The 20,938-nt window shown below is 37.1% G+C and overlaps 1 protein-coding gene across 1 annotated transcript in view; it reads left to right on the top strand.

Annotated features, from left to right (window-relative positions):
• SPIN1 (spindlin 1) overlaps window positions 1-20,296 on the top strand; it is a 53,238-nt gene extending 32,942 nt beyond the window's left edge. The window contains exons 3-6 of the mRNA XM_009281662.1: window positions 9,193-9,241; window positions 14,641-14,894; window positions 15,909-16,142; window positions 18,264-20,296. Coding sequence (XP_009279937.1) covers window positions 9,193-9,241; window positions 14,641-14,894; window positions 15,909-16,142; window positions 18,264-18,463 — 737 coding nt within the window. The 3' untranslated portion in view covers window positions 18,464-20,296. The remainder of the gene's footprint in view (window positions 1-9,192; window positions 9,242-14,640; window positions 14,895-15,908; window positions 16,143-18,263) is intronic.
• The last annotated feature ends 642 nt before the right edge of the window (window positions 20,297-20,938 follow it).

Raw genomic sequence — 20,938 nt, 5'->3', positions numbered from 1 at the left:
CTGTGTTTCCACCCCTGGGGCAGTCGGTTCCAGGTGTACTGGACACCCCTCCAAGTGAAAGTAAATTGTGGCCGGCACTCTGCTGCCAAAGAAGGTAGATTTAGATTGAATATAAGGAAGAAATTTTTTGCAATGAGGGTGGTGAGACACTGGAACAGGTTGCCCTGAGAAGTTGTGAATGCCCCATCATTGGAGGTGTTCAAGGTCGGGTTTGATGGGACTTTGAGCAACCTGGTCTAGTGAAAGGTCCCCTCCCCCAACAGTGGGGTTGGGGTAGGTGATCTTTTAAAGGTGCGTTCTCTGATTCTGTGATGTGCTAGAACAGCTGTAAAAGAAAGTCTGGTACATTAACAAGTAACTTTTAAGCAGGATTTGCTGTGCTTTACAGCGTTATTGATGCAAATATGTTATTTTGACATTTATTACCTTCCTTTTTTTAAAGATGGTTGCCACTTCCAAGAAACTACATGAACATGTAGTGTTTCAGAACAGCTAGATACTTCAAGTGGAAAATAAGTTTTTAAAAGTCTTGCCTATAAAACTGCTATCATCTGGAAGTAGATAATACAGCATTAGTATATTCTTTGAATTATTCATTTTTCCTCCTGATTAAAAGATACTGTGAAAGCATGGAAGTAGCTTACAAACTTTATATTTGATCTGTTAATCATGTAAAATCATAAAATCGTGGGATTCTAGAAGACTCTTGGATCATGTACAGGCTACAAAATACTATCTGGAGGTATAGATAAACTAGTGGTTGTGTTAGGTATTCATATAGGCCAGTATGGTTAGTTACAAAATGTAATGCATTACCAGAGCTTTTTGCAATTGACTGTGATTTCATCCTGTTGTAGAGACTTACCAATCAGTGACACTACAGGTGTGGTGGCTTCTTTGAAAAAGCCAATTTTCATCTGCCCTGCCTGTCTGCCTACAAAGGAAATGTTTTTATTTGCTGTAAAGTAGGTGCAAAGGAAAGGGTACATTTGATTAAAATATCTAGGCTTTTGAAATCTGTCTCTACTCGAAAACATACTTCATAGTTCCATCTTGAGAAATAAAGGGTAGAATTGAAGATGGAGAAAAGAAGGAAAGCTAGACTCTTTATTTTTTCACAACAGTAGAGTACATGGCTACAGCCTCTATGAGTTGGTCCAAGTATAGAGCTGCTTTCCGGGATATAGTTTCAGTAGATGAGCCAGCTGCTCCTATGCATGACAGCATGCTTCTCTCTCTAATTAGTGTATGTCTGTTTCCAATATAGGGGAATACAGATTTTTTTTTTTAATTAACGTTACATAGTGTAATTGATTGTAAAATAAGTTGTGATTCCCCTTCTGTTTACACTTAGATTTGGCTTTTTTTAGTCTAGTGATCACCTGTTTAATGCTGTATAAGTAAAAGGCATGGTCCTCTAGAGTATGTCCTAGCAGTTACCTCCCAGAGGTACTCCCACCAAACTGCCTGATGGTCAGGAACAATTGCAATGCCTTTACCGGATCGTTTGAAAACAAAGTAATTTCTTAGTAAAGAAAAGAACTAGGAGACATTAAGTCATATACAAGCTTTTGTAGTTTTTTCCCATTTAAAAGCAAGTGTAAATTGTTTCAGTACTGTCTTTGTGAACTAAGAAAAGAGATCCCACTCCTAGATGTGACTTGCTTAGGATTGCAGTGAAATCTTCTGGCAATCAGAGTTCATTTTATCTCTGTACTTCTGGTCTACTTTGATTAAAAGAACTCTCTTCCTTCCCCAAACCCTTAAGTTGATGTTGGGCAATACTAGGTGTGAATAAGCACATCAACGTATGTTAGGTCCCTGAAAGTAATTCTGAAATAGCTTCCAGATACAGAATAATTCCTGTGGGATTACTGCTGTTCCCACAGAAGATTCTGAAATATGACTTAAAAACATCCAGCTTTTGCTGCTTGTTGTAAATACAGGGGATATTCAGAGAAATAAGATATTGTGGTGTGTTTTGAAGAGACTGTCTGATTTTCCTGGATTGAATGGAGGGTGCCATCTGATGTGACAATAATAAAAACATTGCCAGTAGCTTTCTCCCATCCTTCTCCCTATTCTCTCCTCCTGTACCCCCCCAGCTGAAATGACATTTAGGCTTCCCTTGGAGTAAATACTCTGAAAGAATGTTTTAGTGTGTTTTGCCTTATACTTTTTCTTTGTCTGTCTTCGTCTAGAGTAAAGTAGAAGTATTCAGAAACATGGTTTTTAGTTTTGCTGTTGAATTTTAAGGATCTGTTATGAGCAGAATTAACCAAGCCTCAAAAAACACACAGACCATGTGGCAATTAAAAGCTTAATTCTGTTGCTTTTGCCCAGGAGTTGGAGTTTGTGTTCACTTTCTGTTACAAAAAATGTGTTTCTGTGCTCTTATATAAGTGACTGAGACAAATATTTTCTCCTTCCTCAGAGCCATCAAAGTTTGAGTCTTCGCTGCTTATTACAAAGATGACTAAAACTAATCCATTTACTTTGATTTTTTTGTTCAGTATTATTTTTTTCTATTTTTATGTTCAGGGCAATTTAGTTGTACAGAGTATGTTGAGTGTTACCTAAAATATGGAATTTCATGGAGTGTTCTAGTTAGAACTTGTTTTTCCATAGTTAAAAGGAGGTAAAGAATGTGAATTAAAACCCATTCAGTCAATGGCATTCATGCTGTATAGAATGTAATAACTCTCCTTTATTGTTCTCGAATTAGTATTAACATCTTTGAAGTCCATTGTCACTTGTGACCAAACTGTGCTTGATCCCAAAACACTTGGTATGTGGATTTTTTTTTTCCTCTTGAAAGATTTGCATGGAGATACTGCCCTTGAAATGTTTTGGATTTTTTAAATGCCTTTCTGCTCTGAACTGGGCACTTGACAGAGAATGACTAATGTTAATTAGGCTTCTAGCCCAAGCTGTTTAGATAGCACTGGAGGTTTCGGGAGAATTTGTATAATCCAGGTTACTGCTTTGTTATGTTCTGCAATCATTACATGAAGGAGAAGATCAGCAATATATGTGTATGTTAAAAGTTAATAAAAAAAAACCTATTTCCTCAAAAAATGTTTTAAGTCATTAAGACCTAGCAATATGACATCATAGGCATCACTCATTAAAATGTCATGCATTTGCAAATAAATATCCCTGTAAAGAAACTCTACAACCTCTTGGCAATTCTAAATTGGGAAAGAAGAGTCTTCTGCAGAGATGATTTCTTGCTGTATAAAGATAAGTTTCCTGTCTGTTATGTTTTGTGGTAGCGTTATTTCTTCCTTTAATCTTGCAAAAAAGCAAAATCCACAGGACTTAAGATATCCTCACACATCAGAAGAATTTTAGTATTTCCAATTAATTTCCTAATTCCTATAGGGAAGAGAAAAGCTGAACAGCATTTCTAAATATTTTTATTGTGAATTGGTTATAATGGGCTTTACCACTTCAAAGGAATAGTTTTTGAAGCCATTCAAAGACTACCTTGCATTAGCTGCTCAAAACAAATGTTTTATCTTGGCATGGATCAGATTATATTTTGCAAGAAAGAGATAATAATTAAAGAAGTGCTGTGGGGTCCATAGCTACTCCTCTGTGTGACAGGGGCTGTTCAGCATACTTCCTATATTTTTACTATTGGTGCTTGTGTCTTGTTGGAACATACTGTCTTTTTGTGCCATTGCTGGACGTTAGTGTTAGCTCCTATTATTCACATGTTGCTGTTAAGATGTACACACTTCTGTTTATTGATTCAATTTTGAGGGTTACAGCATTATGTAATATATTCAATATGTTCAAGTGTGGAACGTTTTTATTATTATTATTATTATCTATTATTATTTTATAAATAATATCTAATTGTTTTAGCGGCTACTTTAAGGCATTACTTTGTTTTAGATGCTTTTGATAATAAATGGGAGAAAAAGCAGTTTGAAACAGTTCTGGTGTGTTACTACCATTTTACCTGGATGTCAACCTTGGTTTTCAGTGGCTGAAAGGGAATCAGGCAGTGAAATTTGGGAGTGTGGTGGGGGAGGGTGCATGTGTATGTAACAATGCAACTGCTACATCAAGCTGTCTTACTGTTACATGTGCATGAACTGCTTAAATTGGCTTCTTCAATTGTCTTGATTTCAAAATCCTCATTGAAGATTGCAAGGATTATAGGTGTACTATTTGAGTATATCTGGTTAGCAGTAAGGAAGATGCTGTCCCGAGTGATAAATAATAAAGCGGTACTGTTGACATCTTGAACACTTCCCTCTCTCTGTGCCATCCTCCTCATCCTCCCTGAAGTTTAGATACAACTCCAAACCCTGGATGTTGTTGAACTTTGGCCCTGTGAGTAGCTTATAGAGTTCTTGCAGCTTTCCAGTAGCAGTGGAAAAACTATTGCTGAAGGAATTCTCCTGGTCAAAGAAAGATTCAGGCAGGCAGATTTATCAGATAATTCTGATTTTGTCCTCGTTACTAGAATATGCTAAATGTAAGAATTCTGTGCTGTTCCATTCCCCTATTTAGAGCTGCTGTAGGGGACAGAAATGTTCATGATTCAGTGAACTCTTGCTATAATTTCTGCAATTGTCTGGCAAAGTGAAGTGCTACACAATTCAATAGTGTAACCCGAGATGTCTTTTAAAAGTTTTACATCTCCTTGAGACATTACTGAATTCAGACAGTGCAAAATACAAAGGTGAATTCTGGCAAATAGGCTTGTAGCCAGTACGAGAGTGTGTTTGTCCTAGGATCTTCAAATACTTGCTATCGTATCTTCTTGAAAGCTTGTTATATTCGTATTAAATATCCAAATGCCATAACTTTGTGTATTAAACTGGGAGCTCTCTTAAGGTACTGACTGACATAAGAAGCTGAGCAGTGCTTAGTCATCTTAGTTGGCTTTGGTTTAGAGCTCACTACATAAATGAACAGGTTGAATCCTATGAAAAATATGAGGTTCCCAAGGTGAGAAGTTAGTGAACAGGTCAAACACCCATTCCCAGAGGTCTGCATAGCTTCTCCTTTGTGTTTATTGGAGCTTCTGTAGTAAATCTTTCTGTGTATGTCTAGAGTTCCTCTTCTTCACCTTGGAAGATAAATGCTTTGGACTTCCCTTGTTATGTGCAGGTTCAGAGTCCTTGAGCAGAGGACAGAAAGAAAGTTTGTGCTGAACCATTCTGCAGGATACGTGGGTGTTATTTCTGTAGTGTTTTTAACTACTTGAGCTGATTTAGCCAAAATCTTACTTGGTCTCATCAGCCAGTAAACAGGTCAAACACCCATTCCCAGAGGTCTGCATAGCTTCTCCTTTGTTTTTATTGGAGCTTCTGTAGTAAATCTTTCTGTGTATGTCTAGAGTTCCTCTTCTTCACCTTAAGATAAATGCTTTGGACTTCCCTTGTTATGTGCAGGTTCAGAGTCCTTGAGCAGAGGACAGAAAGAAAGTTTGTGCTGAACCATTCTGCAGGATACGTGGGTGTTATTTCTGTAGTGTTTTTAACTACTTGAGCTGATTTAGCCAAAATCTTACTTGGTCTCATCAGCCAGTAATGTAAAACATAAAATGTGTGTGTGTGTGTTCATGTTCTGATGATGCAGTAACTACTTTATAAGAACAGATTTCTTTTTCTAAGTATTTTTTTTAATAAAGCACCATCATCATGTTTTATTCTATTATGTATCAATAAAATGCAGCCACCTCATATACAGAAGAGGTAGCTGACGATATGATCAGACAGCTTGTTTAGTGGTGTAGTCAAGTCCCAGAGTCTTTTGGGTTTCTAATCAAGCTTTTTGTGATACTGCTTTTTAATTTCCAGCTAATAGTCCTTATAATTAAACTGCATTTTTATTTGGTCTTATAACAGTCAAAAACTGCAAATAGGATCTTTAGTGTAGTAATTGGCATGTAAGGCTTAATTTTTGAAACCAAAACATTTTGTTTGTCTACAGCTGGAAATGCACGTTCCTGAGGATTTGATATGAGCTTGAGTGTTGTAAACATAAGATGTAGTATTATTTTAATTCTGCCATTTTTGTAACTTTGTATATGTCCTCTTTAATTTTTCACATGAAAATGCAAAGATTAAAATATTTATGAAGACTTTGGAGATTAGTGGTACTTTTAGTTCTTGAGTCTCTTGTGTGATGCTCTACTATCATGAAAGTTTTCAACATATATTCCATATGTATTCCAAAGCTATGCTTAGAACATGCACATAGTGTTAAATTTAAAATAATAATTTTTTAGACCTAGAGACAAACTCGGATATTTCTCTGTAGGTCTTAATTTAAGCATCCATTATTGAAATTCTGGGCGTGTTTCTATATACACGAGACATTAGTTACACATGTGTCAGTCCAGCACTCTGACCAGGTTCTTTCAGGTATTGCAAACAAGGAGGGTTTAATGTTTTAATACCAACTGAAGATATTTGACATTACATAGTATTCTGATTTAGCAGAGCAATATACTGAAATCACAACACAGTCATAACAACAATTGCACTGTGCCAGTGGCTATCACAGTGGCCTCTTGATGGTGTGAGCCACCTCACTGCCTTTTGTCATGAGCCCTGTAAAAACCCACGTGGCTGGCCCATGACTGATCAAGCTTCTCTGCGCTGTAGCACCCAGGAGACTTGGCAGCTGCTGGTCCTGACCTACAGGCTTGGATCTGTCCAGCATGTCTGAGAGAGCAGATTCCAGCATGGCAATTTCCAACTCTTGAGTATTCCTCCACCACCATCTCCCTTGCCTGCCCCCCATCCCTCCACAATGGCTGGCAGGGAGCTGCCTGGCCCAGCAGACAGCACAGCCCCACAGCAAGTCTGCCTGTTGCAGTGCTCTGTAAAACAATACAAACAGTGTTTGTAGGAGAATCCCCAGTCCTTAGTACTAAACCTTGAGCCTCCTCCATGGTGAGGGTAACCTGATTTGCTCCTCTTCCCCATAAACAGGTCATCTATCCTAGGGGTGTATCTCCTGGTTTAGCTGAGAATTTATAGGTAATTTTTATCCAAACTGAGAAGATAAAACCTCTCACAAGGGGATGCATCTGGTGTTTGCTCAATTTTTATCATGGGAGCAACCGCTTCAGAGTTACATTCTTTTCCTGGATCATGTGAATAATCATCATGACTGTTGTGGTTTAACCCTGGCCGGCAACTAAGCACCACACAGCCGCTCCACACACACACACACACCGCCCCCGTAGGATGGGCGGACAATTGGAAGGGTAAATTTGAGGAAAAAAAAGCCTCATGGGTTGAGATAAAAACAGTTTAAAAAGAGATCAAAATAATAATAATGAAAATTGTAAGGAAAAGAGAAGAAAAAAATAATAGGAAAATAAAACCCGAAAAGACAAAAGTGATGCAAATGAAAACAATTGCTCACCACCAACTGCCCCACCATCTGATGGTTCCCCAGCCAGTCCCCAAGCAGCTGCCCCCCGCCAACCTCCCCCCCCCAGATTTTGTTGCTGAGCATAATGTCATATGGTCTGGAATATACCTTTGGTCAGTTGGGGTCAGCTGTCACAGCTGTCCCCTCCCAACTTCTTGTGCACTTCTACTCACTGGTGGGGTGGTGTGAGGAGCAGAAGAGGCCTTGACTCTGTGTAAGCACTGCTCAGCAGTAACTAAAACATCCCTGTATTATCAACACTGTTTTCAGCACAAATACAAAATATAGCCCCATACAAGCTACTGTGAAGAAAATTAACTCTATCCCAGCCAAAACCAGTACAATGAGAAGACTGGGAGAATCAGAATCAAGCCAGACATCTCCTGGCCATTTATCATCCTCAGCATACATAGCAGCCATCACTTTAACAGGGTCTATTTGAGTTGACCTTAGTAAATGATCCCTACGCACGTGGGCATTGGATATGATCTGAGGCTGCAGTTTTCATTCTAAGAACTGATTTTGATTTTTCTAGCTGTGCATATCACCTTTTATACATAACGTTATCTTTTGTAACTGTTTTTTTCTATCATATTGTTCTTGCATATCTCCTCTGCTGACTTCTTCGCTACTGCTCACAAGTAGCTTTCTAACAACCAGCACAAGCCTGCTTTTCCCTTTCCGTTTTTCATATTCATCCCAAAATATGACTGGGATCAGTGCAATGTTCTTCTATCCATGAAAAATCCCACTTAGGATTTCTCCATTCCTCTTTTTCAAATTTATCAGCTAGCTTTTTCCAGCCTTTGTTAGCACTCACAATGTTTTGCACACTCTAAACAGTAAGGGGCCTGCCTGCAGACAGTCTTTTCACTACCATTCCTTACTCACAGCGCAAGTCACCTCTCTTAGGCTCTTACTCATGACTAAAGTGCTAAATCAGAATTCCCAGTATCATGTCACAGACTGTCATGGCCATGACGCCAGTTAGTGTCAAGAGTCCACCACTCTCCTGACCAGGTTTCCTTACATAATGCACACAAGGACGGTTTAATGTTTTAATACTTTTTTTAAAAGGTTTTTTGACATTTCACTGGTTTTTGATTTAACAGAATGTTGCAACCATAAAATCACCAGTACTTAGCGGGATATAAGGATTGCAATATACAATTGTATCTCAGTACCAATGTGATTCTGTTTACTGGTCTCTATAACATGCTCACCATCACAGCACTGGGTGTCCCCAGTTGCTGGGAAGGAATACATGAGTTGACGCCAGCTCAAGCCCGTTGCTCTTCCCAAAGCTCTTTTTTCCATTGGTCGGTTTTTATATGCTCTGTTAGCCTGAGATGTGTATGTACTTCCCTAGTGCTGGTCTGGCTAACTCAGGAAGATATGTATTTGCACCCTTTTAATTAATTCAAGGATGAAAAGTTACACAGCTAGTTGATTCACTTAACTGTTGTAGCTGATTGATCATCTCAGCTGTTACAGCCATTTTCCTAGAACAAAGACTGCAAAGGTCCCTGTTGTGTTATGTTCAGCTTTCTTTTTAATAGTTGTGGTCAGTCACTCCTTCTGTTCATCCCTGAGCTTCATGACCATGTAGTCTGTGTCTGTCTCTGGAGAGCCTTCTCCCATTGTAGCAGTTCATTGATCAGTCATAACATGAAGTGTTTGGATTCTTTACATTTTAACATTCAAAAGGAAGACTTTTGTATAAGATGGCTTTTTTGGCATTGTATACACTATTTTTCAATAATTCTGTTATTTATATTGTAGGTCATGCAGGAGTGTCTGCCAGCATGATGAAGAAAAGAACTTCCCACAAGTAAGTTGTTAATATTTTTTTACTAAAGTATAGCTCTCAGTAACTGGAAGTACTGTCCTAGAAATATATCTGTATTGTTCCACTCACTTTGTTCCTGAAAATCATGTGGAATAATATTCAGTCTGTATATGCGTGTAGAGTCAGACTTCTAATTCTTTCAGGAGTGTGGTAGGAAAGAATGCCCCACAAATAGAGCTTTAAACATTGTTTTGACTGTTAATATGAAACTATCCTTGAATACAATTTTCTAATTCTTTATGGAATCCAGAGAGAAGGGGTTGTGAGCCAGAAATTAGCCATAGGTGCCGTAGGATCTCTGTTCTCTGGCAGAGTTCATGCATTGTCACGAGGCCAATAAAAACTGCGAAGCATGCTTACTGATAACACAGTCTGGAAATAATCTTAGAAATACCTAATCTTGCATTCACTACAGCTGTAGTTTTGGAAAGGATTTTTCACCTTTCTAAAATAAAGAATATACTGAAATACTTCTGTAAGGAGGCTGCTATTTGTGTGTGAAGGATACCTGCTTATCCTACACATTCATGGCACGTATTTTTCCCTCTACAACGTTTTTAAATAGTAGCGGCTGAACATTGTTGAGTAGCTGTGTGAAAGTAGAGGTAATGTTCTGGGCATAATTGGTCTTAGTGTCAAACAGCAAAGTATCATATCTTGCTACATCTCTGGTGGGAGAAATCTAAGCTGGGTAAGTGTGAAACTTACTAAAATGTTACTAATTTTATTTTAAGTATAAAGTCGTATGGTGGTGCATCAATCGAAAGCAATTTGTTCGGTATGTGTATTTTCTACAGTTAACATAGTTAATCACTGCTAACAGTGTTAACTGTTTCCCAGAGACAAGACCTGATGTAAAACTACTCTAATCCCTTCCACCAGCTCATCATTATCCATTCTTGTTTATCTCCATAGAAGGCAAAGAGAAACATTTATTTGTCTAGGGGCAGGTAGAGTTGGTTAAAACTTAATTTCTCTTGTTCTCTTTCAACCGCTCAGAGAAAGGAGTGTATGATGGGAAGACTATCAGAGGTGGGTTGCCTTTTGTACTTGAGGGTGGCTAGATTTGTCTTTATTGTTGTGGTGATATACACTTATTTAAATAACTAAATAGGCTGCAAACTTGTTAGCATAAAGGCTTTTATGGGGCATTAGAAGTTTTGATCCTAAGTGACGTGATTTTGAGGCATTTAACTTAAGCATCCATCTTAGTTTTATGTTAATTTAAACTAGTTCAATTGTTTATTAATTATTTAGTGAAGGTTTTTGTACCAAACCAAGATGATTTCTTGTGTGCCACTCACTGACTTGTCTGAGAATGTGGCAAAGTAGTAGACCATAGTAATTTGCCATAAACAAGTAGGATATTACTATGTAATAATATATGCTAATACTACTCTGAGTTGTTATGGTAGACTATGAGTTAGTAATGCATACTTTGTCACTGATTTAGTCATTTATTTAGTTACTCCTCACTTAAAGAAAAAGAGGAACAAGCCTACTGGCACTTGAAAGCTATCGAGGAGATTTTAAACTAGCTTCAGAAGGTTTGTGGCAGAGGAAGGAGCCAAGAGGATGGAACAGGGCATGACGCAGTAATTGAGGATGTGATAGAATGAGCAGTGTGGATGAGTCTTCTGAACTCTTCTTTACTAAATGGTAGGTAACCGTTGAGCCTTTTAGAAAGGTTTCCCATGGTTATAGGGCAGTTCTTCCAAGTGCTCTGTCAATGGGTAGTGGTGATCTCTGCCAATAGGAAGCTGGCCTCACTGGCATCAGATCGGTCAGTAATCTCCCAGATCTCATTCTTTCCACCCTTGGTGCATAAGAAAGAGTACAAGAAATAGTGTAAGTGTAAAACAATCCTTTCTTCATAGGCTCTCCAGATTTCTTGTAGTTGGCAATTCAAGGACTTTGAGATGCAGCTTATACCTGCAATTTAACTACAAGTGAACGTAACCATTTTGAATTTCTGATCCCACTTTAAGCTAACTTGTAATGTTGGTTCCTGCAGCATCTGAAGATGAAATTCACAACTGTATGATGGCTTTTGAGGGAGTGCAGAAAGTACTTTAAAACTTTTGCCTCAACTAATGTGCCTCATAGTCTGAATATTGTGAAAAGTAGATAATACGAATTCTCTCATCACCATTCTGCTATTAATGATAGTCTGTAATAAGATTACAATTGTAATAAGTTTTGGGTCCTATTTTTAATAACTGTTCTGCTTGGCACCATGAAAGACTTGAAGTTGTACTGACCATTGCTGCTGTACTGCATTTATACTGTTTTATAGTTTTCCTTCCTGTTTTTCACAGTTGTGCCTTTTTTGCACATCTGCGGGGTATGGTTTTCTTTCACCGTTCTGTTTTTTTCTTTAGTTCTACCCTGTGGTGTTTTTCTGAGATGAGATGATTGGCGGGGGCGGTGGGGACACAACAACAACCAAACCTAAATGGATAACTTTACTTCATAGGTTATTGGGAATTGCCATTCTCCTTTTTATAAATGCTAGTTTGTCTTTTAAGCACAACTCTGAAGTAACGGTTGATTTTTCTGCTACCAGTCCTGTGCAGTTCTGCACTATATTGGTTTCCCTGGTAGCAGCTGCCAAATAAAAGTTTGTGTGAGGACCATATAAATACAACTTTAAAATCTGGGAAGATTTCTTTCTGCCTGTGTAGTCTCTAGAAAGTTTCTAAAGTATCTGGTTCTGATAATGAAACCTTTCCACATAACTAGGTTTTACTTACCAGCTTACTGCCTTCAAGATAAGGAAGAGGATCTGAAACTTTTGGGGATTGAAGGGCCATTTACGATGAGGAGGTGTCTGATTTGTCAAGAGCTATTTCCAGGACTTGCTATTTTCTGTTTTTCCTGGCTCCATGTTTTACATGTTTAGGAAAATTGTTATCCAGTCTTCAAGAGCAAATCTTTGTGGAATTTTAAAGATAATTCCAATGAAACAGAAGGGAAAAAAAAAATGTGTTGGGCCTTCTGGATATAGCATCATAGTAGCTTATGTGCATTTGTATTACTTGGTGTATCACAGAAATAACACACTGTTAAGGAGACAAGGTTTGAGTTGGTTACTTGGTTGTCTTACATGGAAGTATGTTCATAGCTATTATTGATAGTTAGAAACCTATGCTTGCTTTCTTAGCACGTGTTCAGACGCAAGAAGAAGTAGGTTTTCCATGGTAATTTACTAGTTTGAAAATCTCATTTCTTACAGTATGTACCACTGCAAATGAGAGTGAATGTCTGCTCAGTAGTACAACCTTCAAACAAAAATTTGAACTGCAAGTACACCCGGCGGGTACTTGACTTGTAATTAAATTTGTAATGCTTTTTGCTCTCTGAGGCATTTTAAAGGTAGTCACCAGTTTGAACTCAGTTATGTAGTCTTTTTCCATCATATTTTTTTTAAATGAGTGTGAAGCTTTTTGCTTAATTGTTCCAATTTAAACATTAAAGTGGATTATGCTTTATAGGCAGAAAGTAAAATTGGCTGTGAGGCTGAACATGAACAGTGTTATTGTTACCTTTTTCAACAATGAGATGATTAGCAGCATAGACAGACTGTTTAAAACTGACATTGTTTTATCTATTTTAATTTTTTTTATCTTCAGTTCGTTTTATTTTGCTTTAAAATGGAACTATGATTCATTAGAACTAAATAAATTAATTGCATGCAAAACAAACTCATTTTTATTGTGCTGAGAACCTGATCTCATCTCTGATCTCATTTTGTAATAGTAAACTGAGACTAAAATAATTAAAAAAAAAAAGAATAAAACATATACTTGAGCAAGAACTAGAATTTGAAAATGTGTTCTAGTTTCTGCATAAAATTAGAACCAACTTTGTGGGAGAGTGCCTCTTAACTGGAAGAGGTTGGAGTTCCTACAGTAATCTGTGCTGTCAAAGTTAGGAATACAAAAACTGCAGTTTGATCTTGCTGAAAAGGTCAAATGATAACAAAAGTGAAATTTGACAAAAACCCCTGCTAAGGTCTTCGTGGTGAATGAAAGTCTGGAGGTGGGACAAGCTGCTGAAGGAATTGTAATCGTAACTATTAAAAACAAGATGTACATCTTCAGCATTATGCATTCCAGTGTCATGTAGTGAGTGCATTATTCTGCAGGACTGCTTCCAGGATTTCAGTAGTATGATTGTTGTTAGTCTTTTTTGGATCATATAGGGACTTCTCTGAGAGCATTCATCATTCCTGGAGACATTTCTCTTTAGTCACTATCTCTAATCTAAGGAAGAATATTGTTTTCTGCAACTGATTTACTCTTTTAGATGTTGCTTTTAAGCATGCTAGTGGTGTGCATATTTATTGACATTTAAATGAACTGTGCTACAAGTAGTAACCCAAAAATTTATTTTACAACTAGTTGACATTCATGAGAATTTTGATCAGGCAACCCTCTAAATATCTTTTTAGGAATGAGTAAGTGCATTGTAAAATGCTAAAATAGATACAATATTTGTTTCTTATCACCAATATACTGTCATGAGGTTCCTTAGTTTCTTCAATTTGTATTCAAAATTGTCAATTAGTGTTTTTAATACCTGGGTAGAACAAAACTTGTATAACAATTTCAGTGATTTGAAACTGTCAAAGAGCTTACATGGCTGTTGATCAGAACAACAACTGTTATTCACCGGAGGGAATTTCCATGCAACTTGCATGGAAATAGAGGAAGGACAAAAAAGTATATGTAATCTGTTTTCCACATTAAGGAGTATCCCTTCTATTGCCATTACCATTATATTTCATTTTTCTTTTGCTATACTAAAAAGGAATGCTAAAGAAGGGTTGTTGCTACCATGAATCTTTAAAAAGACTTGGAGTCAAAAATATCTGTAGATGCAGAAGGAAGCTAAATTTCCTTCAAGTGAAACACGGGTTAGGGAAAACAAATGCCTTGGAAGAATTTTAGTCAGCCACCGGTAATGTTTCCACTGACGACTTCCTCCTGGTGCAGGAGTTGTGTTTACTATTCTGCAGAGAGCAACAAGGTACTAAAGTTATGCCAGGTAACCTTGTGCTTTGAGACCTGATCAGGTGAGTTCTACTTTTGACATTCAGTGTAGCAAGGGCTAAAACAGTTCTTTTAGCTTAAGCAAACTAGTTTTAGAAATGACTATTAGGAAACTGACCTTATAAAGTACATCAAAAATGTTTCACTGCTTTTCAGTGTGTTTTTCTTTTTTCCAATATAGTGTTGTAATGTGCTTTATACCCTTATTTGAATAAGGTGCACTAAGCTATAAAATATATTGCCATCTTAAAGCATACATCTCTTGTCTGGAGTAGAATTTTGAATATGTATGTACTTGTTTAATATTATGTTTGTATCTATGTACAGAAAGCATAGAAACAATGTGGGACCAAGCAAACCTATTTCTCAGCCACGAAGAAATATTGTAGGCTGCAGAATACAGCATGGATGGAAAGAAGGGAGTGGACCTGTAACACAATGGAAGGGCACGGTTCTTGATCAAGTTCCTGTAAATCCCTCTCTCTATCTTATAAAGTATGATGGATTTGACTGTGTGTATGGACTAGAACTGCACAAAGATGAAAGAGTTTCAGCACTTGAAGTTCTTCCAGACAGAGTTGGTAAGTGTTTTGGGTTTTTTTCCTAAGTTCATATATATACAAGCTGACATTTACTATTAAATGTTCTCCACTAGTATCTTCCAGAATTCCCCCAAGGTAACATCTGACCACTTAAATGTTATTAGTCAAATTAATTTTTGTCACATGGCAGGTAATCTAAACACTGTATTTAAATTTTCTTGATTCCACAAAGATTTGATGATACCAGTGAGTGCAGTGCTGTCTTCTGTCTTTAAGTAGTATGCAGTACATTCTGTAGTTAATGTTCTGAGTATTATCCCTAAGAATGATATGTAAAGTTAACATTGATATTTCTGTTAAAATTTAAATTCTAAGCAGTCTTGGCTGTGTTGTCTATTGTTTGTGTCTAACAGTAATAATGTCACATTTTTCCTCACGTACTTCGCCTAAATACTTTTAATAACGGGGGAAAAGGCATTTTCTAAATGAAATAACTTGGTTAGTAACAAGGCGCTTTGATTTTCAGAATTAGCACTGGATTGCTAAACTGTAGGTTTTTCAAACTGCAAAGTTTAGTGTTTACCCAAGTAATTACTAGTTTATAAACAGAATAAGCTGTTGCTTCTTTGGACTGCAAAGGAATTGGTAACAGTCTCTAGAGTGACATTAGGGGGAACTAAACCCCAAAGTTTCATTAATAACTTCGTAGAACTGTTCTGTGATTAGCCTCTCTTCCTCTTCTTCCCTGCCTGCCTCGCTCCCTCCAGTGTCTAGTTAAAATACAAAGAGCTTCACTGCTGTGGCCTTGATTGATCTCCCTTTACCTTGCATTATGATTGTTTAATCTTAGGGAGTAGGATGATATATTGTTAACAACATTTCTAAAGTTCTGCAGTTCTTCAGTAGTAAACTCTCTGGAATGGACAGTGTTTGTTTTGTATATGAATTGACTAACTTCCAATCAAATTTGATTATGAATTGGGGTAAAGATTATTTTTCACGAAGGCACATATCTGTGCTTTGGAATGAACTTATGAAATGCTGTCATTTCAGCTTCATCTCGAATTAGTGATGCCCACCTGGCAGACACAATGATTGGTAAAGCTGTGGAACACATGTTTGAGACAGAAGATGGCTCAAAAGATGAATGGAGGGGGATGGTTTTGGCTCGAGCTCCTATTATGAACACATGGTTTTATATTACCTATGAGAAAGATCCCGTCTTGTACATGTACCAACTCTTAGATGATTATAAAGAAGGTGACCTTCGCATTATGCCTGATTCGAGTAAGTAGGCCACTTGCTGTTTTCTTCTGGAAAGTGGCAGCTTTTTATATTAATGTTTGGCTGTGGTTTATTTATGGACAGGAGAGTTGGCAAACAAAGATCTTGTTTGTTACTCCCTTTAATTTTTTATTTTTTTTAAGTATCACAACTAACGAAGGTTATAGCATAACAAAGAACATCTGTGTTAACTGCTGAAATATTTTACTTTTATCAGCAGTGACATATGCAGGAAAAGTATTTTCCATAATTATTCCTAGTTCTGCTGAAAAATATGTACATACTACTGTGGAACTGTTTATGCTTGGATTTTTTTAATGGAAACTGACAAACCAGAAGTTTTCCACTGTTGTTTTCTTATAGAAGTATCACGGCTTGTTGAGATGGCTCTTGATTTGTGTTTCTGAAGCAGTTCTTGTGGGAATAATATTTTGGGGCCTACTAATATATAGTCAGATTAATTTTGTTGGGGTAGGTGTCTTCACTGTGAAAATCTTTTGAGTAGTTTCTTGTAATCTTGGAATGTGTTTTAAGTCTGCTTTGCTTTCTTCCACCTTTGGGGGTGGGGGTAGGGAAAGAACTTACATGCTTTCCATTTAAGAATTAATTGGTTTTAATGCACCTTTTTCCTCCCTGCTCACCATGAGACTATCTACTGCTTACCTGTTTCCAAAGCACTTCTAAGTATTTGCTACCTTCCCTGAATCTGAATGCTTTCCAGATCTTTTGAATGGTGTCCTTAAGTCAACGATTGGATGTTAAGAGTAGTGTTTTTCAAATCGGATTTTAGAATACCTGGAAGTATGTCTGTAAATTTGGTGGAATTTGCCATAGTATTATAACTAAAATTTCTAGGGAACTCTTTGTTCTCAAAGAAAGGCTTTGCGTATGTGAGGAGACCAAAATTTAGATAATTTCTTTTCTGCTTTTTTTGGTGGGGGAAAATGTATTGCTGGATCTGATACTAAAACTTTGTCAACACTTAGAAATTCCTTCTAAATGAAAATGTAAGAGTTTAACTTGCATCTTTGCCAAGGAAGACTCTTTACATAAAACTGATATTAAGAGGATAATAACTATGAAACTGAAACTGAAACAAAAATTGAAACTACTTAAGTTTGTGGAAGAATCTTAAGTGTAAGCACAGGCCAATCTATTAATTCCCTGTTCGTTTTTCTTCTCCTTTGAGAGTTCTTTCACAACTCACAGAACTGAAAAGAAAATGAATAAAATCTGTAAGGGATTCTTAATGCAAACTTGGAACAAAGACATGAAATTAAAGGCTTAGGATTTCCAGAATAAAAGCCACATCAGGTATGACCATTACTAAGAAAATTCCTCACTGGAATACAAAACACAAGTTTATCCAAACTAGTCAAAAAGAAGACAAGCTGAGAAAGAAGGTGTGGTTAGCTTCCAGTTCTCCAGTACAGTGCTTTTACCTTTTATCACATTTGTTCTACGATTGGCTTGTAACCAACCCCTTGGCAATTGGCATGTTAGAAATCACACCTTTTTGTATCCAAATTTAGCATAGGCATCACCTAAAATACAAGGATATTCCTGGCTAGGTTTTGCTAGATAAACAAATAATATGGTTAGACTTCACCAACAGCATTATTCCAATATGGAGTCAAAAGCCCCTTTTAATAAGGAGTTTACACTTACTATCATCTTAGAAGAGATGTTTTTGTTGCAGTGGCATGCATGCACTGAAACCCTGAATAATGTGTGTGGGAAGAAGGAGGTTTAGTTGGGCTGCCTTTCTGCTAAGGAGACCCGGTGCCTTTTTCTGCTGGTGGCTTAAATTCAATTATCCACAGACATTTTCTATAACTTGTGCGTAAACCTTCATGTCAAAAGATTTACTTCTCTTACCAATCAAAGTGCTATTTTTGTCTTAATAAAACTGAAGACAGTATTACTTGAAAATTCTCCTGCAACTGTACTTTCTAGAAGCATGGCAATTGTTAGGTGCTTGTCTGAACAAAACTAATTTTCTACATACTCTGTATTTAAAACTTCTGATTGTTTCATATGAGTTTTAAGGAAGACTCTGCAGTGGTCTTCCATATTGAAAATTTCCTTTAATGTCTACCAAAGTACACTGTTCTTGTGTTACAGATGATTCACCTCCTGCAGAACGGGAACCAGGTGAAGTTGTGGACAGCCTGGTAGGCAAACAAGTGGAATATGCCAAAGAAGATGGCTCAAAAAGGACTGGCATGGTCATTCATCAAGTCGAAGCCAAACCATCTGTCTATTTCATCAAGTTTGATGATGATTTCCATATTTATGTCTACGATTTGGTGAAGACATCCTAGACGTCATCGTGAACTTTTGCCAAATTTGTGGAACTATTAAATGTAAAATTTGTAGACACAAAGACTTGACTGCTTTCCAGTTTAATGAAAGCTTAAATGTCCCTGCGAACCCACAATCTCTGCCAGCAAAACTGTTTTGTTCTGAATAATATAAACAAACATGACACATTTTGTGTAAGAGAACTCCTTTTCTTGAAGGAAGTCAATATATTTGGGCAGGAGGGAGTTAAAAGCAAAGAACAGCTGCAATTCAAGCTGTGTAAAGTTGATCTAGTATTGTAATCATTAATCTAAATTTTTTCATAGATTTTAACTTTTTCTTCAACCTTGCACTCACCTGTTCAACTGCCACATGCAAGTGTAGTTTGATATTTTGATATGCCTTCTTTTGTAACATTAAATTTAATTTCTTGGCTACTGGCAGTCCTTGTTTTCAGGGTTGGGACAGAGGTGACTTTTCTGAAAGGTTTAAACAGTTTGTGCAGCATTGAGGAGTGCCTAACCCAAGTAACATCAATCTGCTGTGTTTCTACACTTTATTTCAAATTTAGCTTTTTAAGAATTTGCAGTACATGGAGATACTTGTGCATTTTTAGTAGTCACAGGGCAGTAGGATATCAAGTGTTTGACTTATGCACCTTTCAGTGAAAAGGCTTTAAACTATAAAAATATATTTAATCTGTATAACCAGTTAATTAGATAATACAGGTTAATGGCCCATATTTACAAGTTGTAGGAACCAGTAAAATACATGCAACAAGGCTGCCTTCAATCCTAAATGTACTTCTTTCTTTCTTTGTTATACACACTTCTTAGCAAAACCCAAGTGCTTGGTGCCACAACTTTAACAGTATATATGCTACTTCAGAAGACTTTAGACTACGCATTGGCAATCAGTAGTCTCTCACTTAATATGAAAAACTAGCAACCTGAATGTTTGTGTGTGGACTTAGAAGCATAACAGTAGTTAATATTTTACATGGTAAATACAATCTCATGCCAGGGGGGTGGGGGGTGGGGGTCCTTTTACATTGAAGACTTACTTTAGAGAAGGAGAAGCATTTGTTGCCTTCTGCTCAGTCTGTTGCATTTCTTTGTTTGTACGTTTGTTTTGTTTTTACCCATTTTGGTTCAAGAAGGCATCTTCCCAACTTACCCTTTTTCTGGCTTTTCCACATAAGGAGTGTCCGGACAAATCTACAGCTTAAACCTGTTGTTGCCTTTTGTGGTGTACGTTGTACTTGCTTTGAGGTATGCTGTTAACGTGAATTTCATTCTATGAACACTAGAGTTCTGCATGCCAGTGGTGTACTATCTAATGGAAACTATAGGCAGTCTCAGTGGTTCAGTCATCTGCATTAGATTGTGGATGTAAATAGCAGCCCACAACAGCAAAATCCTTTCACGGTTTTAATCTTGCAAGATAGTTGTAAATGAAGATTAGGATTTTTTAAGTGTGGCAGCTTTTAAAAGTATTAGAATTGCAACAACGATCAGCACAGCAACAAAATCGTCATGTTACATTAAGGCAGAGCTCTGCAAGTTTCAAGGAACTGCTTCACAGAAATACAGTATGTGAAGACAGTCAACACTGTTGATGGAAGGAACAAATACTCTGATACCCAACCTTATGCCATTAGTGGAAGGATGCAGGAGAGGCGCTGTTAATCAGAGATCAGAGGTCCGGATGACCTCTATTGTGGGTATTCTTGATATTGAAGACTCAGTGGTTTAAGCCCCTTTCTGTCCATTTTTTTGCCTGATTTCATATTTTAGCCTTAAGGCTTGTGCCTCATTATGCTGTTGAATGGTAATAAATACTCTCCATATAAATATGATACCTTAATTCTTTGTCCATTGCTACTATATTGCATTATGTCCAGTATTTCATCATGGGCAACCAAAGGCAGGCTATTGTCTTTCAGTGAATAGTTTCTCAATGCAGTCCTTAAGCACTAAGTACCTGAGTCGTAAATGTTCCTTGTGTTTTGAACAAAGTGAGCAGATTTGCAACACAGTGTTTTCATCCTGCAGATCTGTTATGTGTTTTCTATTGACTCTTAAGAGTCCTGCATGTAAATCTCAAAGCTGAGCCTGGCTCCATGAGCCCAAGTTGATATTTGTGGCACAAGAATGAGTGAGTGTATTGATTATACACAAGATACATGAATAACCTAGTACACTGAACTTTGGGCTATATATCTGAGGAATACAAGGTTTGTTTTGAAATATCTGAGGTTTAGGTCTACGGGAACATTTTTAGCATTAGGCTTGCATTTGTGGGTTTTCTGCAAGCCTCTTGAATACACCACATATTCTGCCAATTAGAGTATAATCTCTTAACTGTAAATTTTATGGTTGTTTTTAGATGTCCCCGTTGTCTGTTGCGTGGGTATTTCTTTTCATCTTTTTTTCCTCTTTTTTTTTTTTTTTTTTTTTTTTTTTTTTTTTTTTTAATAGCTTAAACCACCGTTT

This window comes from Aptenodytes forsteri, unplaced genomic scaffold (genome assembly GCF_000699145.1).
Source record: "Aptenodytes forsteri isolate BGI_AS27 unplaced genomic scaffold, ASM69914v1 Scaffold220, whole genome shotgun sequence".
NCBI lineage: Eukaryota > Metazoa > Chordata > Aves > Sphenisciformes > Spheniscidae > Aptenodytes > Aptenodytes forsteri.
This window is presented reverse-complemented; position numbering and strand designations above follow the sequence as displayed.